Raw genomic sequence first — 11,259 nt, 5'->3', positions numbered from 1 at the left:
TCGTGGCCAATGTCCCAGAGGGCCTGCTGGCCACTGTCACCGTAAGGCCCAGACCCCTGGGTCTGAGGGAGGAGGGGGCTGGGGGCCTGATGGCAAAGATCTTTTCTTTTAAAAAGTTTTTTTTATTTGGCTTCACTGGGTCTTAGTTGCCACATGCAGAACCCTTAGGCAATGATATTATTTTATTTACTTATTTATTTTTTTTGGCTGCAGCACACAGCATGTGGGATCTTAGTGCTCTGACCAGGAGTCGAAACTGTGCCCCCTGCATTAGAAGGCGAATTCTTAACCACTGAAGTCCAGTGGCAATGATCTTGATTGCAACTTGGGGGGCCGAATTGCAATCAAGACATCGAGGGCCAAATCCTCCCAGACATTGAAGAAGGAGGGTCCTGGGACTCAGTGGGCCTCATGAACAAAACAAACCAACAGGGATTTCCTGGCTGTCCAGTGGTTAGGACTCCGTGCTCTCACTGCCGAGGGCCTGGGTTTGATCCCTGGTCGGGGAACTAAGATCCCGCAAGCTAACCACCCTATCATTTTTGAAGTTAACTTACAAAATTAAGAAGCACACCCTCATGGTAAAAATCAAAAGAATACATTAAAATAGTTAAAGAGTAAAATAACAGTCTGGACCCACTGCCTAGCCTAGCCATCACCCCCACTTCAGAAGCAGGCTCACTGTACTGTTCCCAGCAGAGGTGGGCACATTCCCACATATGTAGTAACTGTTTTCAGTGTACACAGAAGGGACCATCCTAGGAATACTGTTCTGCTCCTTGATTCTTTTAGAATCAATAGATCCTGCAAACTTTTCCATATTAGCAAATTCAAAGCTACTCTAGGTCAAGGTCTTTTATTGACCTACACTGTACACACAAGAGTTGCACATATGAACATACAACCTGATGAGCTGGAGTCAGTTGAACACACCCTAGGTCAGCGGCACCCAGACGGAGTTCCCTAGAAGCCCTCTCAAGACCTTGTTCAGCCCTTCTCCTGCAACCCCAGGATTACCCCTAGGATAGCCTGGTTTCAAACAGTAGTTTTTTTACTTCAAATCAGTGGAATCATTCAGCAGCAACTCTTGTTTCTGGCTCTTCTTTGCTGAACTTTGTTTTTGAGCTTCACCCACGAGGTTGTAGGCACTGATCTCTTATCCTTTTTCATCTCTGTATAGTATTCCCATCTTTTATTTCTCCAATTTTCTCTTCTGCTGTTAGAGAACATTTTGGTTGTTTCAGTTTGGGACTATTATGTTGCTGCTGTGAACATTCTAGTATATTTTGGGGGGTGCATCTGAGCCCATTTCTATGAGTCTGTGCCTTGGGTGGAGTCTCTGGGTGATTCTTTGCCCAGGATTCTCTTTGGGCTAAGCAGTCAGGTTGTTGGACAGTCGTGTTGCCGGCCCAGCCCCGCCACCTGACTCTACCTGTAACTCACCTGTCCTTGCACGTGCCCCAGGTCTGTCTGACACTGACTGCCAAGCGCATGGCTCGGAAGAACTGCCTTGTGAAGAACCTAGAGGCTGTAGAGACCCTGGGCTCCACGTCCACCATCTGCTCAGACAAGACAGGGACCCTCACCCAGAACCGCATGACAGTCGCCCACATGTGGTTTGACAACCAGATCCACGAGGCCGACACCACTGAGGACCAGTCAGGTGAGGGTAGAGCCCAGACAGGAGGGTGCTTGGCCCCCCGCCCCGGCTGCCCCTTGCCCTGATTGGTGGCTTTTTCAGGGACTTCATTCGACAAGAGCTCGCACACCTGGGTGGCCCTGTCCCACATCGCTGGACTCTGCAACCGTGCTGTCTTCAAGGGGGGTCAGGACAATGTCCCCGTGCTCAAGGTGGGTCCCCCCTCTCACTGGCCTCAGCCTGGCTCTTGCCCACCCTGTGCTTCTCTGCTCTGCCAGCCCTCTCTCCCGCCCTACAGAGGGATGTGGCCGGGGATGCCTCCGAATCTGCTCTGCTCAAGTGCATCGAATTGTCCTCTGGCTCCGTGAAGCTGATGCGTGAACGCAATAAGAAAGTGGCCGAGATCCCCTTCAACTCCACTAACAAATACCAGGTACCCTGGGGCTCTCCACTTTCTCTGTGATGCCCCCAAAAGCGGTGCTCTGCCCCACTGCCCTCCTTCTTTGGGCAAGCTATTAACTTTCCTGGAGCCTCAGTTTCCCCATCTGTAAAATGGGACTGATAGTGGAGAGAGGAACAGAGATGGGAGTGAGAGCGAGGTCTCTGTGGGAGTAGGAGGCAGAGGAGTAAAGATTTCTTGCAGCAGAGTGGGAACCAGCCAGAGATCTCATTCATTCATTCAGCAGATATATTTTTAAGCAGCCACCATATGTCTGGGATGCTTCTGTTAGGTGCTGGGGAGACATAACAGCAGTGAGTGAAACAGTGAAGTTCCTCCTCTTGTGGAACTTATGCTCCTGTGCCAGGAGACAGATGATAACAGAGGCATGAGGACTTGAGGAAATTTGGAATATGTCAGGAAGTCACCGTGCTGAGGGAGGAAGCCCTGCAGGTATTTTGGGGCAGTGGGCATAGTATGTGCAAAGGTCCTGCGGCAGGAATGTGTTGAGGTGTCTGAACAAGGGGTTGTGGAGCCAGGAAGCATGGTGGGAGATGAGGGCTGTGTGTGCTGGGCCAGGTCCCGTCAGGCCTCATGGGCTGTGGACACAACTTAGGTGTGATTCCATGAGCCAAGGAGTAGGGTAGAGATGGGACCTGACTCACATTTTTAAAAACTACTTGAGGTCTAGTTCTTACACCATCGTAGATCACCCACGTAGTACATAATTCAAGAGTCTTAGTATAGTCACACATAGTATATAGTATAGTATATACAATGTAGCATAGCTAGCGTCTACTCAGTCAGCTTTAGAGAATTTCCGTCGTCTCAAAAAACACCCTCACACTCTCTGGCTTTGTTCCCCTACCTCCTCCGTCTCCCCAAGCCCTAAGCAACTACTAATCCACGTCCTGTCTCTATGCCCTTGCTTATTCTCTACACTTCATGTCAACAGAATCCTACAATATGTGTTTTTGAGCGTCTGAGTCCTCTCACTCAGCATCGTGTTTTCCAGGCTCCTCAGGGCTCCCCTGGTAGCTCAGACAGTAAAGAATCTGCCTGCAATGTGGGAGACCTGGTGTCGATCCCTGGGTTGGGAAGATCCCCGGGAGAAGGGAACGGCTACCCACTCCAGTATTCTGGCCTGGAGAATCCCATGGCCTGTAGAGTCCATGGGGCCACAGAGTCGGACACGGCTGAGCGACTCTCACTTCCATTCCCTTCCGTGTTGTAGCACGCGTCAGTACTCCATTCCTGTTTATGGCTGAATGACTTCGAGTTGTATAGCGAGATCACATTTTGTTGATCCATTCATCTATCAATGGACATTTGGGTTATTTGCACCCTTTGGCTACTATGAATAATCCTGCTGTGAACATCCGCCTACAAGTTTCTGTGTGGACATCGTCTGCACACCTCTTGGGTGTATACCCGGGGATGGCCGGCTTACGTCGTAACCCTATGTTTAAGCTTTGTGGGGATAGCTAGGCTGTTTTCCAAAGTGGCTGCACCAGTTTTCACTGACTCTCATATTTTAAAGTCTCCTTCTGCCTACTGTGGGGAGAAAATAAAATACAATGGGGAGGGGAGGACAGACACAGGGACTCGATGTGGGGTGCTGCTGTGACATTTCATATGAGAGATGCTGGTGGGTGAATGGGAAGGCAGGGGAGGTGAGAAAGGTCAGAATCTGGGTACTTCAGAGGTGAGCTGAACAGATTTGGTGATGGGGTCTAATGTGAGATGAGAGATCGTCGGGCGAGGCAGAGAGAAATGCCCGTATCCTCAGGACCCTTGAGATTTCTGTGAGAGAGACACAGAGGAGAAGAAATATTTGTCAGACAAAGAGACAGAAATGGGCAGGGATGAGCAGAGATCTCTGTGAGAGGGTCCGAGAAACAGATGACAATCTATCAGGTAGAGAGATTCAGGCAGTGCCCTCTGGGGAGCCCGGCTGTGGTCTGTCCTGGCATCCGTGGCATCCTGGCACCCGAGGGGGTGGCGGGGAGTCCTCTTCCCCCCGGCTGGGCTCAGGGAGCCTCCAGGTCCCTGGGAGGCGCAGGCACGGCCACCCTCTGCTCTGTTTGCAGCTCTCCATTCACGAAACTGAAGACCCCAATGACAACCGGTACCTGCTGGTGATGAAGGGCGCCCCCGAGCGCATCCTGGACCGTTGCTCCACCATTCTGCTACACGGCAAGGAGCAGCCGCTGGATGAAGAGATGAAGGAGGCCTTCCAGAATGCCTACCTCGAGCTCGGCGGCCTGGGCGAGCGTGTGCTTGGTGGGCACCAGGGGTGGGGCCAAGTGGGGCAGGGGCCGGAGGGTAAAAAGGGATGTGGTGCTGCCCAGAGCCTGGCTCAGAATAGGATCTCTCAGAATGCACCGTGATTGACTGAATGAATGACAGGGGAAGCCATCTTTCGGAAATGAGTGTGGACTGACTCTGGCCAGCTGGGGAGTTTGATTGCTGCCACGGGAGCTGTGGGCAGGAGGCAGGGGGGACTGAGGCTGGAGCCCCTCTTCCTTTCTCCCCACACCAGGTTTCTGCCACTACTACCTGCCCGAGGAGCAGTTCCCCAAGGGCTTTGCCTTCGACTGTGACGACGTGAACTTCACCACCGACAACCTCTGCTTCGTGGGCCTCATGTCCATGATCGACCCTCCCCGAGCGGCTGTCCCCGACGCGGTGGGCAAGTGCCGCAGTGCAGGCATCAAGGTGTGGCCCGGGGGGCATCGGGGGAGGCAGGGCCAGGGCTCCAGGGGCCAGCAGTGAGGCTGGACCATTTGCACACAATGCCCGCAGGTCATCATGGTCACCGGCGATCACCCCATCACGGCCAAGGCCATTGCCAAGGGCGTGGGCATCATCTCCGAGGGCAACGAGACTGTGGAGGACATCGCTGCCCGGCTCAACATTCCCGTCAGCCAGGTCAACCCCCGGTGAGCCCTGCCCAGCCTGACTCAGGTCCCTCTGGGACAGTGGGTCCCATTCCTCCAGGGTCTCCTCTGTTGACTCAGCATCTGGGCCCCATTCCTCTTCTGTCTTAATGATGGGGAGCCTGGTGTTCCAGCTTCATGAGGCTGGCAAGGGGTGGGCTCACATCCCAGCTTGGCCACACGTGAGCTGTGTGACCTTGGGTGAGTCATTTAGCCTCTCTGAGCCCCGGTTTCCTCCTCTCTAAAATGGGCTGCTAGTAATTCCCATCTGGGAGGATTCTATGATGTCTCTCATTGCTGTGTCCATCAGTTTCTTCCTGCCTGTCTTTTATGTCGTTGTCTCTCTCATCTCTGTTCTGACTCCCTCAGCTTTCCCATCCTCATGTCTCTCTCTGTGTCTGTTTCCATTTCCTGATTGTCTGCATATCTCTGTTCCTCTGAGTCCAGGGTCCCAAAGTTCTTCCTGAGGTCTGCCCTCTATCCCTCCTGCAGCCCCTCTGCCCCCATTTCCCTTCATCTCTGATCCCCCCACCCCACCCCCGCAAAGCCCTTTGTCCCTCTCTCAGAGCCTGGTCCGTCCCCTCCGTCTGTGGGTCTGTCTGCATGTCCTGACCACTCTCTGCTCTCCCCAGGGACGCCAAGGCCTGCGTGATCCATGGCACTGACCTCAAGGACTTCACCTCTGAACAAATCGATGAGATCCTGCAGAACCACACCGAGATCGTCTTCGCCCGCACCTCCCCCCAGCAGAAGCTCATTATTGTGGAGGGTTGTCAGAGACAGGTGGGCTGGGGCTGGGGTCCCTCGGGGGAAAGGGGCTGGGGGCCAGGACTCTGGGGTCCATGGTGAGAAGACGGTTGGTGCCAGGCCTCCAGGCGCTGTGCTCACCCTCTCTCCCTCCAGGGAGCCATCGTGGCTGTGACCGGGGATGGCGTGAACGACTCCCCTGCCCTGAAGAAGGCCGACATTGGGGTGGCCATGGGCATCGCCGGCTCTGACGTCTCCAAACAGGCAGCTGACATGATTCTTCTGGACGACAACTTTGCCTCCATTGTCACGGGTGTGGAGGAGGGTGAGTGAGTCAGCCCAGGTGGCCCTGGAGACTGCGGTCCCTGCGTGAAGCCCAGGAAGGGCAAGGGGAACAGGCCATGGCTGCAGCAGGTGCACGATGGGGAGATGGCGGAATCCTACCAGGCCCCCAGTACAGCCTGAGCTTGTTCTTTTCAATTTCTTCCCCCCACAGTGTCGGGGGCTCCCTGGGGTCAGGACCGAGCTGATACACTTCAGGGTCCCTGTGTTGCCCAGCGAGGACCCAGTCTGTTGGGCAAGGCAGAGGTGGAAGTATTTAAAAGATATTCAGAAGTACAACCTCAGGGAGGCAGAGGGTCAAGCAGAGGGGCCCTGAGGAGGCCTCTCCCCCAGCCTGCATTCGGGGGCCAAGGAAGCTTCCCCGAATGGGCAGGAGTCACTGTGCCAAGTCCCCAGGGCAGTTGGGAATTTTCACACAGAGAAATGCCAGCAAAGGGAGTTGCAGGCAGAGGCACGGCCATGTGGGGGCGCTGGCGGGTGAGGCTGGGCCGCCAAGAGCCCAGACCTCAGGGTCCCCTGGGCACCACTTCCTGACGGGCCTGGATGCGGCCGCAGATGGGGCTTGTTCATGTTCGATTTTATTCTGATCATCCAAGTAATTCATGATAATTACAGAAAATGCAAAAAAGCATTAAGAAGCACATTGGCATCGCCCACAACCTCACCATCCAGAAATATTCACGGTTCACACTGTGGTTGCATTTTCTCCCAGTCTCTCTCTTACATTTCAAATGACCCAGTGTGAAAAATAACTCGTGATGAGGGAGAATTCAAACAGTAGAGCTGAGCCTACAGCCTCAGGTTAAATGCTCTGAGCCCTTGTCTCCTATGGCCCAGAGGACACATGGTTAACCCTTTCTCACTGCCCCCCAAAACATGTTACACGCATGTGCAGAGCACACACTTACGGATGCTCTAGTTCACACCTCCCAGACATTTCTTGGGCTCCTACCTTGTGCATCACACCAGGGGCTGGGGAATCAGCTATGAGCAAAGCAGACATGGTCCCTGCCCTCCAGGAACTGGGGGACCTTCCCCAAGTTAACAAATTATAACATAACAAATGAAATTACAGGGACTTGCCTGGAAGTCCAGTAGTTAAGACTGTGCTTCCAATGCAGGAGGCACGGGTTCTATTCCTGGTCAGAGAGCTACCATCCCACATTTCATGCAGCACAGCCAAAACAAAAATAAAACAAAAAACTAATTACTTATGGTGACAAGTGCTAAGAAGAAAACCAGCAGGGTGCTATGATAGATGATAACAGGAGTCCTACCTTAAAAAAAATTTTTTTTTGGCTGCACTGCATGGAGTTGGGGATCCTAGTTCCCCAACCAGGGATTGAACTCGCACCTCCTGCGTTGGAACCACAGAGTCCTAACCACTGGACCTCCAGGGAAGCCCCAGCAGGGGTCCTACCTAGATAAGGAGGGGCAAGGAAGGCCTCTCTGAAGTAAAAGAAGCAGCACAGTTTAACCTTCAGTAGGGGGAAGTCCGGACACACCCACAAGCAGAGCAAGTGGCACAGCAAACCCCGTCACATCGCCCGGCTCAGTACACACACTGGGCTATGCTGAAGTACACTTAAATCATCACCCATAAGTACTTAGGGTGAGACCCCGGTAGTTTGTGGAGAGCCACACCTTGAGGGGACAGGCAACAGAAGGTGTGAGCAACTAGGTGCCTTATTTTTTACACAAAGGGGATCATACCATCTATGCCACCCCCCGCAGAACAGGCTGCCTGTCTGTCCCTTTTTAAAAATAAGTATGGCAATTCCCTTTTTTTTTTTTTTTTTGCTGTGCCATTTGGCTTGTGGAATCTTAGTTCTCTGACCAGGGATCAAACTTACGCCCCTGCAGTGGAAGCAGGGAGTCTTAACCAACAGGCCACCAGGGAAGTCCCTCTTTTTTGGCTATTATAATGCTATAGTGGGGCTTTCCTGATAAAGATAAAGTTGGTAAAGAATCCACCTGCAATGCAGGAGACCCTGGTTTGAGTCCTGGGTTGGGAGGATCCGCTGGAGAAGGGATAGGCTACCCATTCCAGTATTCTTGTGCTTCCCTTGTGGCTCAGCTAGTAAAGAATCCTCCTGCAATGCAGGAGACTTGGGTTCGATCTCTGGGTTGGGAAGATCTCCTGGAAAAGGGAGAGGCTACCCACTCCAGTATTCTGCCTGGAAAATTCCAGGAACTATGTAGTCCATGAGGTCACAAAGAGTCGGACACAACTGAGCGACTTTGACTTTCAATGCTATGATGAACATTCTTGTACTTGCTTTTTGGTGGACATAAACACTCATCCTATAAACCTATGATGAGGATTGCTGGGTCAATAAGGCAGGGATGCTTAACTTTAACAAAAAATTCTGGGCACTCCCTGGCAGTCTAGTGGTTAAGATTGCACTTTCACTGCTGGGGGCACAAGTTCAATCGCTGGTCGGGGCAACTAAGATCCCGCAAGCCATGCTGCATGGCCAAAAAAGGGGAAAAGAAAAAAGAAAAACTGCTACGCAGTCTTCCTAAGTGGTTGTATTTTGAAAATGTTTGAACAGAGGCAACCTGATTGGATGTCTGAATGGAAAGGCAGGTGGTGAGGGGATGGATTAGGAAGGACGCCTGGACTGGGTAGGGAAGGGGCAGCGGGACTAGGGTGCCCTGGGTGGGTGCTGAGGTCTGAGCCCACCCTGCCAACAGGCCGCCTAATCTTCGACAACCTGAAGAAGTCCATTGCCTACACCCTGACCAGCAACATCCCGGAGATCACACCCTTCCTGCTGTTCATCATGGCCAACATCCCACTGCCTCTGGGCACCATCACCATCCTCTGCATCGACCTGGGCACCGACATGGTGAGCCCCGGCCACCCCCAGGCTCTGGGAGGGCAGGGTCCCCCAACACCACCCCGATTCACCGGCTTCTCCTGCCCAGGTCCCTGCCATCTCATTGGCGTATGAGGCTGCCGAGAGTGACATCATGAAGAGACAGCCCAGGAACCCACGCACTGACAAGCTGGTCAATGAGAGACTCATCAGCATGGCCTACGGACAGATCGGTGAGGACGTGGGGCCCCCGCCTGGCTTACGGCTGAATGCCCAGCGCCTGGCCCACCCTGGGCACTCGGGAACCTCGTGTTGAATGAGTGGAGTGAAAAGCAGGACATGCTGCCATAGGTCTAGTCGTGGCAGTCCAAACGTGGGCTGGAGAAGAATTTCCAGACACAGAGCATTTCAGAAAGGAGTGAGTGTATTAAGAGCAAGGAGCAGAGATAATGAAGATCCTGCAAATGTAGTGGGTGGGGGAGAGTCAATGCTTTTTATGGGTTAGCAGCCAGTTTTTTAGCCTCATGATGAAGAAAACTCCTGCTAGAAGGGTGGCATTAAGTGACTGGTTAGGGTGCTAGAGGGTGAGTACCGGGGTGGGCATTTTTACCTAATATGGGGTCAGGAAGCTGGCCAGGAAGGATCGCAGTGTGGGCAGGGTTGGCAACAGCTACAATGGGGTTCAGTCAGTTCCAGAGGTGACCTTGGTTCTGGGCTCCCTTTCTGTGGCCTGGATGCCAGGTCTCATGCCTGTGACCTTGGTGTGGGACTCCACAAGTTTGGAAGGAGTGACTTAGAGATGAGGGGTGGAGGAAAGGCCTCCCCGGGGTGCGTGTGGGATACTGAGTGGCCCAGGAGGGCCACGCCACTGCTCCACCACCCACCATGCTGGGAAGGACCAGTCAGCCTGTGAGCTCTCTGAGGGCAGGGGCGAGCCCCACCCGTTCCTGCCTCCTCCTCTGTCTGCTGCTGGAGGGGAGAGTGCAGAGCTTTACAGGTGTCCCAGCAGAGGCCTGGTGGTGGTGGTCAGAGGCCTGGGAAAGTCATTCCTGCATGGTGGTCCTCAGGGACTTCCTGATGTCCATGTGGCCCAGGTCAAGTGGGAGGGACTCCAGGTTCTCCATCTCTGGGGAGCCCCCTCCCCAAGTCTGCTGCTCCAGAGAGCCCATTCCAGATGCTCACCACCAGGTGGCGCCCTCAGGTCGTCCTCTGGGAGCCCAGCCAGGAGGATGCTAAGGCAGAGCACCGAGTCTCAAGGGGCCCCAGAGGTACCCTGGGCTGGCTGCCCGCCCCACCTCAGCCTCTCCTCATCTCCCTACTCTCCTCCCCCAGGAATGATCCAGGCTCTTGGTGGCTTCTTCTCCTACTTTGTGATCCTGGCAGAAAATGGCTTCTTGCCTGGCAACCTGGTGGGCATCCGGCTGAACTGGGATGACCGCACGGTTAACGACCTGGAGGACAGTTATGGACAGCAGTGGGTGCGTAGGGGTGGGTTCCACAGTGTGGCCGTGGGCCTCCCAGGAGGGGTCTCTGCCCACAGCATCCTGGGCCACGGTGAGCTGTCCTATCCATGCGGGTGGCTTGCTGTGATGGCCCCTCTGCCTTGGGGGTCATCAAGACCCTCCTTCGGACACAAGGGGTCTCTTGGCGCTCTTGCCCCAACCCATCGTGGTCCTGTCCACTGGCCAGGCTCTCTGCCCTGCCAGGCAGGAAGCCTTTGTGACCCCCTTCCCAGTTTGTCTTCCCTTCACAGCCCAGCCAGTGTCCCCCGAGGAGGCCCCCAGGTTCTCCGGTCCACAACTAAGGTCACCAGCATGCTCTATCCTTCCTTGTCCATTTCCTGACTCTTCCTGAGGGGCTCTGAGCTACAGAGGGCAGACATGTCCTCCCAGGGGACCCCATCTGGACAGAGTCCCCGCTTTGCCCTGGGGACCTACGCAGGAGTGCACACAAGGAGCACGTGGGCAAGGAGAGGGGGCCGGGGCTGCGGCCACACTGACCACTGGCTGACACGTGCATCGTCACCCTCGCAGACCTACGAGCAGAGGAAGGTGGTGGAGTTCACGTGCCACACGGCTTTCTTCGTGAGCATAGTGGTCGTGCAGTGGGCTGACCTGATCATCTGCAAGACCCGGAGGAACTCTGTCTTCCAGCAGGGCATGAAGTGAGGGTCGTGGTCGCTGTGGCTGCTTTCCGTCCCGCCCCACGTCTGTCTGTTCTGGTTTTGCCTCTGAGTTGATTTTCTCTCCAGTGGTCACATCTATCTTGGATTCCCTGTCTGCCTGTGTGTGTGTGTGTACGCGCGTGTGTGTGTGTGCACGCGCGTGTGTG

General features: G+C 54.2%; 1 protein-coding gene across 1 annotated transcript in view; it reads left to right on the top strand.

Moving 5' to 3' along the window:
* The window catches only part of ATP1A3 (ATPase, Na+/K+ transporting, alpha 3 polypeptide), a 20,278-nt gene that overhangs the window by 7,586 nt on the left and 1,433 nt on the right, over positions 1-11,259 (top strand). The window contains exons 9-21 of the mRNA XM_010863012.1: positions 1-41; positions 1,465-1,663; positions 1,742-1,851; positions 1,938-2,072; positions 4,169-4,361; positions 4,621-4,796; positions 4,884-5,020; positions 5,650-5,800; positions 5,921-6,089; positions 8,804-8,958; positions 9,038-9,161; positions 10,261-10,406; positions 10,962-11,092. Of these exons, the coding sequence (XP_010861314.1) occupies positions 1-41; positions 1,465-1,663; positions 1,742-1,851; positions 1,938-2,072; positions 4,169-4,361; positions 4,621-4,796; positions 4,884-5,020; positions 5,650-5,800; positions 5,921-6,089; positions 8,804-8,958; positions 9,038-9,161; positions 10,261-10,406; positions 10,962-11,092 (1,867 nt within the window). The remainder of the gene's footprint in view (positions 42-1,464; positions 1,664-1,741; positions 1,852-1,937; positions 2,073-4,168; positions 4,362-4,620; positions 4,797-4,883; positions 5,021-5,649; positions 5,801-5,920; positions 6,090-8,803; positions 8,959-9,037; positions 9,162-10,260; positions 10,407-10,961; positions 11,093-11,259) is intronic.

Source organism: Bison bison, unplaced genomic scaffold, assembly GCF_000754665.1.
Source record: "Bison bison bison isolate TAMUID 2011002044 unplaced genomic scaffold, Bison_UMD1.0 scf7180017858349, whole genome shotgun sequence".
NCBI lineage: Eukaryota > Metazoa > Chordata > Mammalia > Artiodactyla > Bovidae > Bison > Bison bison.
The sequence above is the reverse complement of the archived record's forward strand: the minus strand, read 5'-3'. Positions and strand labels throughout refer to the sequence as shown.